The 12,417-nt window shown below is 39.2% G+C and overlaps 1 protein-coding gene across 2 annotated transcripts in view; it reads left to right on the forward strand.

Moving 5' to 3' along the window:
* Positions 1-12,417, forward strand: part of LOC103389705 (lysine-specific demethylase 6A) — a 30,033-nt gene that overhangs the window by 4,462 nt on the left and 13,154 nt on the right. The window contains exons 3-13 of one of the 2 annotated variants that reach the window (XM_008325234.3): positions 4,390-4,498; positions 5,916-5,965; positions 6,341-6,399; positions 6,489-6,609; positions 6,722-6,776; positions 8,078-8,112; positions 8,985-9,078; positions 9,195-9,321; positions 9,502-9,600; positions 9,754-9,973; positions 12,003-12,140. In XM_008325234.3, coding sequence (XP_008323456.1) covers positions 4,390-4,498; positions 5,916-5,965; positions 6,341-6,399; positions 6,489-6,609; positions 6,722-6,776; positions 8,078-8,112; positions 8,985-9,078; positions 9,195-9,321; positions 9,502-9,600; positions 9,754-9,973; positions 12,003-12,140 — 1,107 coding nt within the window. The remainder of the gene's footprint in view (positions 1-4,389; positions 4,499-5,915; positions 5,966-6,340; positions 6,400-6,488; positions 6,610-6,721; positions 6,777-8,077; positions 8,113-8,984; positions 9,079-9,194; positions 9,322-9,501; positions 9,601-9,753; positions 9,974-12,002; positions 12,141-12,417) is intronic. The other variant, XM_008325235.3, reaches the window with a different exon arrangement.

Raw genomic sequence — 12,417 nt, forward strand, 5'->3', positions numbered from 1 at the left:
CACAATTATATGCACAGTAGAGTTGCATAATGGCGATGCAGAGCGAAGTGAACAAGAGTGGCTGACAGACGAGGGGAATTGCTGAAAAATGCAACGATGCATGAGCCAGTCAGCGCGAGGAACAGAAGAGCATGCTCAATTAGCCAATAGTACACCGAGTACGCATTGTATTAGCCAATAGTGTACGATCTTGTCTAGGTAAACAAAGTTACCTGCAATCGTTCACAAATGCGCTTACCTCATTTTCAAAACAGGAATCCATATTCTTAAACCAAAACTCTTGGATGTATAATGATTTTATAATATCTTTTAGTTTATTTTTTGCTATATTCCGTGATATAGCGAGAATTTTGCAAGATCAGATTTGAAAAAATCTGCAGTGTACTGAGGGAGTGAAAGGAAAACTGATATTGAGAGAGAACACTGTATTGCACTTGGTTGTCCAAGTATAATACTTATATTTTTATCTCAACATGACAGTGTGTGTATGTATTACACATTAAAGAAGTGTAATCTTTAACAAAACTTCAATATTTTAACACAACACAGAGTGTTACAATGTGGTCATCCCTCTACTCTCCATGGTTGTGCTGAAGAATCAAAGGCATCCAATAGTCAGCAGTCAGGAAGAGAATGGACAAAACATATCAGATAAATTGGCAGAGACACAGGGTGTTTAAGCTGTTAAGAAGTAGAAAATCTCTGGCATTCATTTAATATTTTGGACTAAATAGCAAAGCTTAATTTTCTGTTGCTTGTTTTTAATCATGTTAAGTTTAAGGTTTTCTTTCAGCAACTCGGACTGTAAATATAAATGAAAGGCTATAGCTTTATAGATACACAATAACACAGTAAAACGTTTACATCCCAACAATTGTTAAGTTGATGTGTGTGTCTGTGTGCTGTGTTGGTGTAAACACTGTTTACATAAATGATCATTTGTTTTACTATATTTATTCAAAATGCCAAAATATCCTTTTTATATTTGTGTTCCAGCCTTGATAACCACACCAGGTTGTGATTTGTGTCTGATTTTGTCTGACCTTCTGCATATCAAAAGTTTGTGGTGTAATGTATGAGGTTCATTTTTTTATGTTCTATATGTGAAAAGAAACTTCCATTTAAACATGATCTGTGGTCTAGCTTAATTAACACGCAAGGCGTGGGCATGTGGTCCTCAGGATAATAGTATTGTACGTGTTCAGTGATTGGGGGAAAAAAAGGAATAGAACCAATTTTTCATCTTCAGATTGTAGCAGATTTAATGTTTCAATTGTTTAATTTCATTTCTGTATGCATGTATATTCCTAAGTTTAAATAAGTTGTTGGAAGATATAGTGTGAGCTTGCAACTAAATAATTTAATATTTACTGTATGTTACCATACACAATATACACAGTAGTTTTAGAAGAAAACCCAGTTAGTCACGTCTGCAGTATTTGTGATACAAGATACACAATTAATGCACAGTGCCTCTACAATATCAACATGTCTCTGTAACAAATAAAACTTTTCATACTTTTAGGAGATCTTACCTTAAACCTCAAAATCACTGTCAACAGTAGTACGCAAGTACTACGGTACTTTCGTTTTTGTATCCGATAATGTGCCTAAATATGTTTTATCTGAAATTAATTTCTTAATCCTTTTGATGCTTATGGTTTAGGCTGGAGCCACTCCCTGCAGTCATTGGGCAGCTTGAACCCTAGGCAGTTGCCCAGTACTTCACAGGGCCATATAAAGGCAAAAGACATTCACACTCACATTCTTACCTGTGGTTAATTAACCTAACCATTTTTGTGAAGCTACATATACAAGACCATGGATCCTACCAGTGAACCAGTTATCGTCTTCCTCTAGAGCATGTATGTGTACACATTTGATTTAAAATATGAATTCTTTTCACCAGAGCCATAGAGACAGCTCTGACAGTTAATTTTATAGGTATATATGTTATTGACTGTTAATACTTGTGTGTATAAACGAGTATTCAGACCGTTGCCTTAGGTCCTGATCAGAAAATGATTCTAATAAGATTTCAATTTACTGTTTGAGCTATGTGTTGTGAGCAACATTGAGACTAGGAATAAGAGTAAGGAAAGAGAGAGTGCATTGTTTTTAAGACAACACCATACGAGACCTATACATGTGATTTGTTCATTTTCTCTGATGTGATGTCATTGAAGTTTCTCTCCCTACAACAGCTGCCATATAATTGATGAGTAATAATCTTCTCTCTTTCACATGGAGTCTATACTTGACCTTGTTGTTTCTTTGCACAAAATTAGATAATTTAAGTTAATTCTCCTGATAGACCTTTGGTAATTAATTAACTACACCATGCAGCTTGAAAGATATTTTTCGGCACCGTTGATCCCACTGTTTCCATGAAACAGATCACCTAGTTACTTGATGGTCAACCAAGTTCTCACTTAAGACAATCTAGTTGCTGTTTATACCGTTGAAAGATTTCCTTTGCTCAACACCAGCATGTTGCATCATCATGTGTCTTCAATAGTTGGTTGTTTTGAGGCCAGGATAAAATGCCAAGTAAAAACACTAATTTGTTCTTTATTTTATTGAGACCTTATTGAGTTCTGAGTTTTTTCACGATGGTGCTAACTGCAGGAACATTGCTTGTTACATTATGCATTTAATTTATCAACCATGTGCTAGAAGTTTTCAATGCAGGGTTCCCTGCTGTGACAATTGGTGGTGAAGGGGTAATGAACTGTATTTTATTTACTAGAAACCAGAGTATTGGTTCTATATGTCAAAACTTGCTTTTGGAGGGCAAAATAAGTTCTGGGATCATTAACACAATAGCCAAAAGAACATAGGCTACCTGTGTTATCAGAACAGGTTCAATAATGTAAAGTGTGACTTAATGACCAGTAAATACCATTATTGCACGGATTGTTACTAGGAGCCATGTTGCTATTGATTTTCTTTTTTTGAGAAGTGGATTGTTGAATCAGTATTAAAAGCCAAGATGGTGATGATGAGGTAGTTAAAGCACCTCTACTGATTAATTCAAGAGTTGTATTAAGTGCAAAGTCTTGACGCTACAGGGTTCAGTCCTGCCTTAGCTACAATCATTATGAATTGTTTCACAGACCTGTGTTGCTATGGAAGATAACTTTTGATTTACAGAAGTTGATGTGTCATTGAAACAGCAGCCATGTCCACCTATTTCCGCAAATCTGTCTTTGTCATCAGTGATGTGACTGCCCCACACATGAAGGACCAGCTGCAGCAGGGTTATTAGTGTTGAAGGTGGCAAATTTTATCCAAAACTTGACATTTTTGGATAAACGTGGACATGGTTGTTTGGGTTGACACTCATGCAGCTGCCTGTCCTTAAGCTCTGAATGGCAGAGCAGCACCTGTTGTTGCCGATGAGCTGAAGTTGTGGGAGACAGTGTGATTTGTGATTTGACCATCTGACATAGTTGAAGTATTACTGAAGTACTACTCAGGAAGTGGAAATATCTTTCTTGAACCATGATATACAAATTGTCTTTATCTCCTTGTTTACAAACACACCCTGACATCACATGCATTTTTCATCCTCCATAGACATATGCAACCTAACATCATTGTCTACTTATGCTTGCGGTTCAATGTACACTTGGCTCGATTAGTGTAGGAAATGGCCCTAAAGGTAGAAAATTAGGTGAAATAAATCAACATAAAACCAGTTTCACAGGCAGTATAAATGTCATAAATCTGTAAAAGTGAAGACACTGCATTGCAGCTGCTCAGATTCTGAATAGTTGGTTTGTGATGCACAGGGGAAAAAAGTCCCTGCAGGATTAATGACACAGCGATAAATAATTTGCTGTGTCACCAGTGATAAATCACAATGCACTGAGACTGCTGGGATACACGGAGCTCACCAGACAGTGAATGGATGTGTAGAGTGCAGAAAAACACGTGTACAGTGCGACCCTTCTTTGTCGGTTTTTAGGGAATTAATAAAACACTGCTTTGCTCCAAGGATGAATCCAGTTCACATGCACCAGCCGCTGTTTATCAGTGCACTAGCATCCATCTAATGGGAAGAAATAATATCTTTAGCACCATCATCTACATTATCCGAGGCAACCTTAATGTCCCCTGGGCCAGTTTAGTTTGCAGTCTACTTAGCACAGATTCCAGTCCTGAGTAAGATAAGTTAAGGTCATTCCTCTAATGTTTATTAAAAACAATATGTGAGGAAAGAGAACAGATTGACTCTACACCAATTGGTTCGGTCAAGCTTGTCTTCATGAAGTTTCCTCACAGACAGTTGGCCTTCTTTGCGGAATACAGATGAAGATGGTTACACATCTCTGAGCTCAAGCACAGACAGATGGACGTTGCTGAGCTCTGCTGTTTTTCTTTCAGGCTGTGCGCTGCTACGATTCGCTCATCCTTAAGGCTGAGGGAAAAGTGGAGCCGGAGTTATTCTGCCAGCTCGGTCACTTCAACCTCCTCCTGGAGGATTATCCAAAAGGTGAGTCATCATCTTTTCCCATGCTCTCATGAAATTTTTGAATGAATTTGAATCATCTTCAGCAGATAATTAAACAGTGTGTCACCTAACCTCTCTATTTGAAGTGGTTACAACGATTTGATTATTCAGTAATTACATGATTTTAATGATTTCCGATGCATATTTTCTCTTCATTCAGCATTTGTTTTTGGTCACTTTATACTTGTAAACAGGGTATATTTGTCCGTTAATTCAAGTAAACTAACAAATTTGCCTTTATCTTTCATTTATGTCAAACTAAATGATTTATACTTCCACCAGGGAACCAACAGAAAAAGGTGTGCCTATAATAATAATTAGGGCTGCAGCTAAATTAAAATTGCCTAAAACCGAAAATTAGAAAATTATTAGTACCATTGCATTTATGGCTTTGTCTGTGTCAAATGTCAAAATTATGAACAAAATTTAGCACATTCCAACAATGCACAATATAAAATAAAATATTAAACTTGACCCCACTTATATGTACATTAAATGATAATGTACAATGTGCTGAATGATTAAAATTAAATATGTTCTGTCGTAAAAACACAAAGTGCACATTGCTGGCTCATTTCTCGTGTGCACTTCTTTTATTCCCACGTCCAAGTAATGATCTTCATAATGCGGATAAAATACAGTCGCAACAAAATGCAGAGGAGCAGAAGTGAAACGTGTGCTGACAGACTGTACTTTTCATAGTTTTCACTCCATGATTCTTCTCAACCTCATCAGAAGACGTTTAGTGCTGCGATTAAAGGAATAACATCTGCTACAGGTGCATCAGAGGAGCTGATCTCTTTAGTTAGCTGCTCAAACAGGGCTAGAAGAGAGAGAATGTTCTCTATTAAGACCCACTGGTGTGAGGTGAGTGTTGCGGGGAGCTCCTCGACTGGGCTGTAGCCGAGGCTTTCCTTCCTCTCTCATTCATCATAGCTATCGGGATGTTTGGATTTCAGGTGATAAATTAAACCCGACGTGGAGAAATCCTTGATGCACCCCCTCTACAAATTTTTTAAATTTCATCATTACACGTTTTGCTAACGCTATCCGTTGGTCTTTCTCAGATATATTGAAATGTGTCCACACCGCAGACATGTTGGCACTTTCAGACAAGCCAGAGCTGGCCGTGGTTTTATGCATTGCGTCATCATAACTTCCTTTGTTTCTGTGATAAAAGTTTTTCATTCTTAAAGCGACACCTGCTCACAATAACAATTTAAAAATCAATTCACGTAATCTGTCCTTTTTTGTGTCAGAAAATGCATAGCCTTTCTCATTTGGGTTCAGCACTGACATCTTCCATTTATTTCATTCCACTGCACACGTTTGTCAATGCTAACTTTGACCATTACCGCAAAAAACTCATTTTTCTTTTTTCTTTTTTATTAAATCACAGCATTATCGGCATACCAGAGGTACTACAGTTTACAGTCAGACTACTGGAAGGTGAGACACACACACAGCCCACACTTTCCCACTGTAGTAAGTGTTCATTTCTGTATGCAGAGGAAGCTTCTATGGTCTTTTATGTTAGTTTTGTTTTTCATGCTGAGTCATTTTAAAACATCTTTTCTAGTAAAATGAAACTTTGTGGTGGATACTTTGAGCTTGTTATTGTTTTTTTTTTTTTGTTTTTTTTCGACTTCTGAAGCCACATGTTGGGTTTCTCTATGCAAATGACTGTTCAAAGACATGCATGTGAAATCTTAAAGAAACAGTGATGTCATTTAGAGACTTGAGAGTTTTTGTTTTAGTTTTTATATTTTTTTGTTGTTGTGCAGTGCTTCTACATTACAGTAATTAATTTTCCTTCACCACCAGAATGCTGCATTTCTGTACGGCCTTGGAATGGTCTACTTCCATTATAATGCCTTTCAGTGGTAAGTAATGTTTTGGGGGTTTTTTTCACACAAAACACAAGCAGGATACAGGATACTACATCTGTAACGGTTCCCTTTGTGTTGTCCAGGGCAATCAAAGCATTCCAGGAGGTGCTGTACATTGACCCAGGCTTCTCCCGGGCCAAGGAGATTCACCTTCGCCTGGGTCTCATGTTCAAAGTCAACACAGACTATGAGTCAAGCCTTAAGGTCATTAACCAGTCCATTTCTTAGATACAGTTCTTATAATTTCATAATGAAGAAGAAAGAAATCAGTGATCTAGAAAGTGTTGAAAAACTTCTTCTGTGTTCTTTCTTTCAGCATTTTCAGCTGGCTTTGATTGACTCCAACCCCTGCACTTTGTCCAAAGCTGAAAGTAAGAATTTTTTTTTTTTTATGATTTTAAATAATGTTTGAATATGAGGGAATTATTGTTTGAAAAGTAATTGGCATTTTGAATAAGCTCTTTTAGAAATGTGCCATAGTTGGCATACAGGAACAAAAATATGTCCAAAGGTCAAAATTATGGACAAAATATTAACTCGGAAAACCTTTTTTAGGCCAGTGATGTCATTTAAATTGTAAATACATAAACCCCTATAAAAATAAGTACAAATAAAACCAATGTTTTTCTTTTGTGACATATTTTCTAAAAACTTTTTTCATTTTCTAAACTCTGATACTTGATAGCCGAAACTCAAAACTTTTTTCTATCTATCCAAAGTCCAGGTGACTGAGAAGAAAATAATTATTTCCCAAATGTCACCAAGGTTGGGTAGGAAGCTATAAACGGATGCATCTTCAGACCCTAAAATAATTAGTCGCAATCTCTTTCTGTTGAGAATTTTAAATGTTCCATGTTCCCATTGCGGGATGGGGTTAACCTCAGCTGTAGCAGCGTCATTACAGCGTGGCCTCAGTAGATGTAAGAGCAGCGAGCCATGGACATTCTCCCTTAAGAATAAAGGGAAATACGACTAGAGAAAAGACCGGGAACCGCTCCAGAGCAGAAACCCTATTTGCAACGACAATACTACACCATCTCCCAGCTGTTGAATCTTCATAATGTAGGTTAGACACGCTGCAGCTGACACAGCACAGTGTGTCTTGGGCCTGGGATTATTACTCAGCTGCTGTGCTTCACTGTGATCAAATCATTGCTACTTTTTAATATTCTGCTGCTGCCATCTCATCTCTCACGCCCTGCTACCTGTTACCTTGGTGATGGAAATTTCCATTTTTGCTCACTGTTTCCCTTTGCCTCACTGTGTCCCCCTTCGTTCCCACTCACTCTCAACACACACATACATACACTTGGGAAGGGCAGCCCCTGTCTTTCTTCTCCCCCTCTTACTCGCTCTCGCTCTCTCTCTGTCTCTCCCTCTCTCCCTCCCGCTCTCCCTCTGTCTCTCTTTCCCCTCCTCTCTCCATCTGCTGAGAGTCACTCAAGCAGCTTAGATCAGACACTGCAGCGCTCCAGACAAAGGAAGGTGCTGCCAGGAGCACAACTATACCTTTCTGCTGTGTTCCACTAAGTGTAGAATAGAATAATTTGCCTAAAACAGAATTGAAGGTTTTTCCACTTGAAAACAACATGTGGAGAGAGGGTGAGGAAATCTTTGTGAAATTGTCCAATGACCTTTTTTACTAATGTGGCCACTTCTTTTTCTTTTACAGTTCAGTTCCACATTGCTCACTTGTATGAGATCCAGGTAAGTGCCTGCTGTTTAATTTAACCTCTGTTGCAGTTTCACTCGCTCTCAAGGACGAGCGATATTTCCTATTCACTTGTGTCCTTTTGTGAATGTGCCTGCTCGAGTCAATGTCTTAATATTGAGGCTACAGCCTTTCACCCAGCTCCCACTGGCAGAGCGGTTAAGTGCCGGGGATAGCCTTGTAATGTCATTTTGCATCAGGTGCTGAGGAATTGAGGAGGAAACAGGGTGCTTGCATGAGTGGGTGGTATGCAGGAGGTGATAGGAGATTACTCTCAGCCCATCGACGGGGTTGCCAAGGAAACAAGAAAATCTGTCTCCCCCTCTTTTGTATGCTGGTGGTCTCCTTTTGGTTTCAGTAGAGGGATATAGTAACTCCCACCAGCTTTGAGAGCAGAAGTGCTCTAACACCTGGCTTGTTTGTGCTGAACACATCACTGCAAATGGCTTGTAATACACGGAAAACTTGTACTTGCAAATATTTTCTAGCAAGAATGTGCACTTTGTTTAACTCATTATTCTCAAACGGGACAGGATCAGGATTCAGACATCTCAAAATATTGACATTGGAGAAGAGGGTTTAATGGATGTAGAAAGTTGTCTGGGGTGACGTGTGGCAGAAAGGTGGCATTAAGAGTGAAATATCTGTAAGACCATCTATGTGGAGACGATGTTACTGTCCAAAAAAATGGATGTAGAGAAGGTTATGAAGATAGTTGGCACACAAGCTCACAAGGCCAAAAGTAAGATTAGATGAAAGGAGATCATCCACTGCAGTGTTCCCTCAAAAGAGCAGCAGATAGAAAGAATAGATTTCCCCCACCTACTCCAAAACTTTTTTGTTTCTCTTTGCTCCTCTTCAAATCCAGAAAAGATACCGTGCTGCCAAGGAGGCATATGAGAGCCTTCTACAGACAGAGGATCTTCCGGCACAGGTGAAGGCCACAACCCTGCAGCAGCTAGGTAAGCTGAGTTCACTGGGGAGAACCTGGTGTTGGAAGCTGTCTTTCCTTTGAACAAGAACAAGGTTTGATTTTTTTTTTCTTTTTCTTTCTTTCTTTTTTTTTTAATTGTTCCAGGCTGGATGCATCACACAGTGGAACAGCTCGGGGACAGAAGCACCAGGGACAGCTATGCCATCCAGTGCCTGCAGAAATCTCTGGAGGCTGACCCCAACTCTGGACAGTCCTGGTACTTCCTCGGCAGGTGAGTTCAATGCAGTTTAAACATTATTTTCATAGCAGTCAGTTTACAAATCAATGTTAAAATATTTTGTCAAATCTATAATTGTTTACTCAAACAACACTTTGTCCATGAGTGTCTTCAGTCTTTTAAATGTTCTTCGTTCTGTTAAACCAACTTTGACAACATGTGTCTCTCCTGCAGGTGCTATTCTAGTATCGGGAAGGTCCAGGATGCCTTCATCTCTTATCGGCAATCCATAGACAAATCAGAGGCCAGTGCAGACACGTGGTGCTCTATAGGGTAGGCATCATAAACGCTGACAGTGGCCTGTGTCCACCAACTCAAAAGCATTGAACTGATTGCAACTGATTCAATAACTATGTTTGCCTGAACACAAACATTCATAATGAAAGTGCCTACAGTCTTCTCACCCCTTACTTTCTAACTCTTCAGGGTGCTGTACCAGCAGCAGAACCAGCCCATGGACGCACTGCAGGCCTACATCTGTGCCGTGCAGCTGGACCACAGCCACGCTGCTGCCTGGATGGATCTGGGCACGCTGTACGAGTCCTGTAACCAGCCGCACGATGCCATCAAGTGCTACATCAACGCCACGCGCAGCAAGGGCTGCAGCAACGCCACTGCACTAACTCACCGCATCAAATGCCTGCAGGTGGGTGGAAAGAGCTTTGCAAAGCACAGGAATGTAAACCATTCATAAAAAAGCTGTGACGTGCCGAGCACGGACAGCCGCAGCTAAAATGCAAAGTGAAAGGATCTTTTTATAAATTGCTGAGAAGTTTCTGTAGACCAATGCATTTTTAAAGGACTGTAATAATTTACTAGTGACGACTATTTATATAATGTGACACTACCTTTTGCATTGACTAGAGAGTGGAGTGTGCACTTTAAGCAGTTTTAATATGTGAAAAAGGAGAAAGTCCCTTAACAAAGGCTCTATCTGAGCCTTGAGTCATGATGATGCTCATCTCTCTCCCTATCGTCTCTCTCACACTCTACGGATTCCCCTTATACATACATTAGTATCACACCTCTATAGACAGGTACATCAGCCAATGAACACTGGGAACATCATGGCATACTTAAAAGAACAGGCATTGAAGTATATCATCCAAAGCCAGTGTCACAGATATTACGATATCTAGGGTCAAAGAGGAATTTAAGAACGCAGTGCGCTGAAATATGAGTTTTCCGGTGTTTTTATTTTGAGAGCAGAACTGAGTGATACTTCAGTCATACACTCGTCACGATGCTGCAAGTTGCTCAAAGTTGTTTGAACGTTTTTTTAGCATTCTCAAACACATTCTTTTGCTGCTCACAGTCCTAACTACCACCTAATAAGTTTTTTTTATATTGACTAAAGGATCTTCCACTGTTAATTCCCAGTGTGTGGAACTGCAGTGTTGTTGCTCAATGTGAGAGATGTGGGAAGGTCAGGAAGACAGAGGGAGAGAGGTGAAGCAGAGCGAAAGACCGGCAGTGAGAACCATAGAGGTTCTATAAACAGGGTTTTAGGGATATAATACATCTATATAGTGTTTATAAAATAAAAAATTCAATATATCTCCTGGTACTACTGGTTCCCCCCAATATCTTACAAAATCGTGAATTAGGACATTAATTAAAGGCCTTCATGACCATCACATGCTTCCTGCTGTTGTTTACTACCATCCCTATCTTTTATATCCATCTGAATCAATCCATATACAAACTTCAATAAGTTTCCTAATAAGTTGTTTCCCATAGTGCAATTGAAGACGAAAGGTTTGAGTTCTCCATCCTAAAGCTCTCCTGAAATTGACTGAAATGGATACACTAACTTTGTTGGATGGATTTTAAAGTCTCATTGCTCAATTATTTTTGGGAGACTCGTTTGTGAAAATAAGCACCGTCCAGCATAAATGAAAAAAGCATGGCTTTGTAGATTCAGCATTTGTGTCCTTGTGTGGCCTGCCTGCAGTCCAGATCTGACCCGTGTTAAAAATATCTGGTACATGAGAAGACAGGCATCCCTTTTGAACAACTTAATATATGTCAATGAAAGCGTTGAACACATTTGGCTTCGTTCTTTGCTGGATAAAGGTTCATAAAATGATATACTTTATTTAGGCAGTTTGCATTAATAGAAAGGGTCCCAACTTTTCCTAGGTTTGTATTTAATTAGGCCAGATTTTAATCTAGGAGATGCAAATGGCTTAATTTATCCTTTTTCAGGGCTACAATGTCAGAATGTCTTACGCATGAACAACACTGTCCTGGAAGATTTTCTTAATTTTAATGCACAAGGTTTGTTAAAAACATGTACTTAACAATCAGGCTTCAAACTACTCCAATACTTTATGTGTTAGTTTCTCCATCTTTTTGTCTTAGCTATGTCATTTACCCTTACACATGCATGAAGTTACAATATCATGATCCCACTAGACATTAAGACAAGCCGGGCTGCTTGTTTTAATGGACTTGTAACTGTGATGGTGTGGTGGAATATTGTACATGACCGGTGCATTGTTATCCAAGACACAAGTTATCGCTGAGCTCACTTGTGTTGTATCTTCTACATATATGCCATTGATGATCATTTCCTTTGTTTTAGGTCATCATTTATTTATTTATTTACCAAAAACATAAAACCTTATGTTTTATTTATTTTTATTTTTTCACGCCGTTCTCCATTCCCCTAGGCTCAGTTGAGTAACCCCCAGCTCAGTAGCCTACAGGGTAAAAGTAAAATGCTCCCTCTTATTGAGGAGGCATGGAGTCTGCCAATTCCAGCCGAGCTAACCTCCAGACAGGGAGGCCTGAGCAGTGCACCGCAGCAGGTGAGAGACCAGTTAGAGCAACTTATACCCTCCCCTCCACCCTTCTTTCCCGTCATTGCCTCCCCTTCCTTTGACTGCAGCTACATCCATACTGCTACGTTTTTTCCTTTGAATTGCAGGGATTTCAGATTAAGTAAAGTTATGTGTTCAAATCGTTCAAAATAACACCCAGTCAAACAGTACTGTGCAAAAAGTTTTGGCAGGTTTGGGAAAAATGCTGTAAATTAAGAATATTTTTACAAATAGATGTAATATTAATTGCCTATGTTTATCCATT

The sequence above is a fragment of the Cynoglossus semilaevis genome, chromosome 14, assembly GCF_000523025.1.
Source record: "Cynoglossus semilaevis isolate Cse_v1.0 chromosome 14, Cse_v1.0, whole genome shotgun sequence".
Taxonomy (NCBI): Eukaryota; Metazoa; Chordata; class Actinopteri; order Pleuronectiformes; family Cynoglossidae; genus Cynoglossus; species Cynoglossus semilaevis.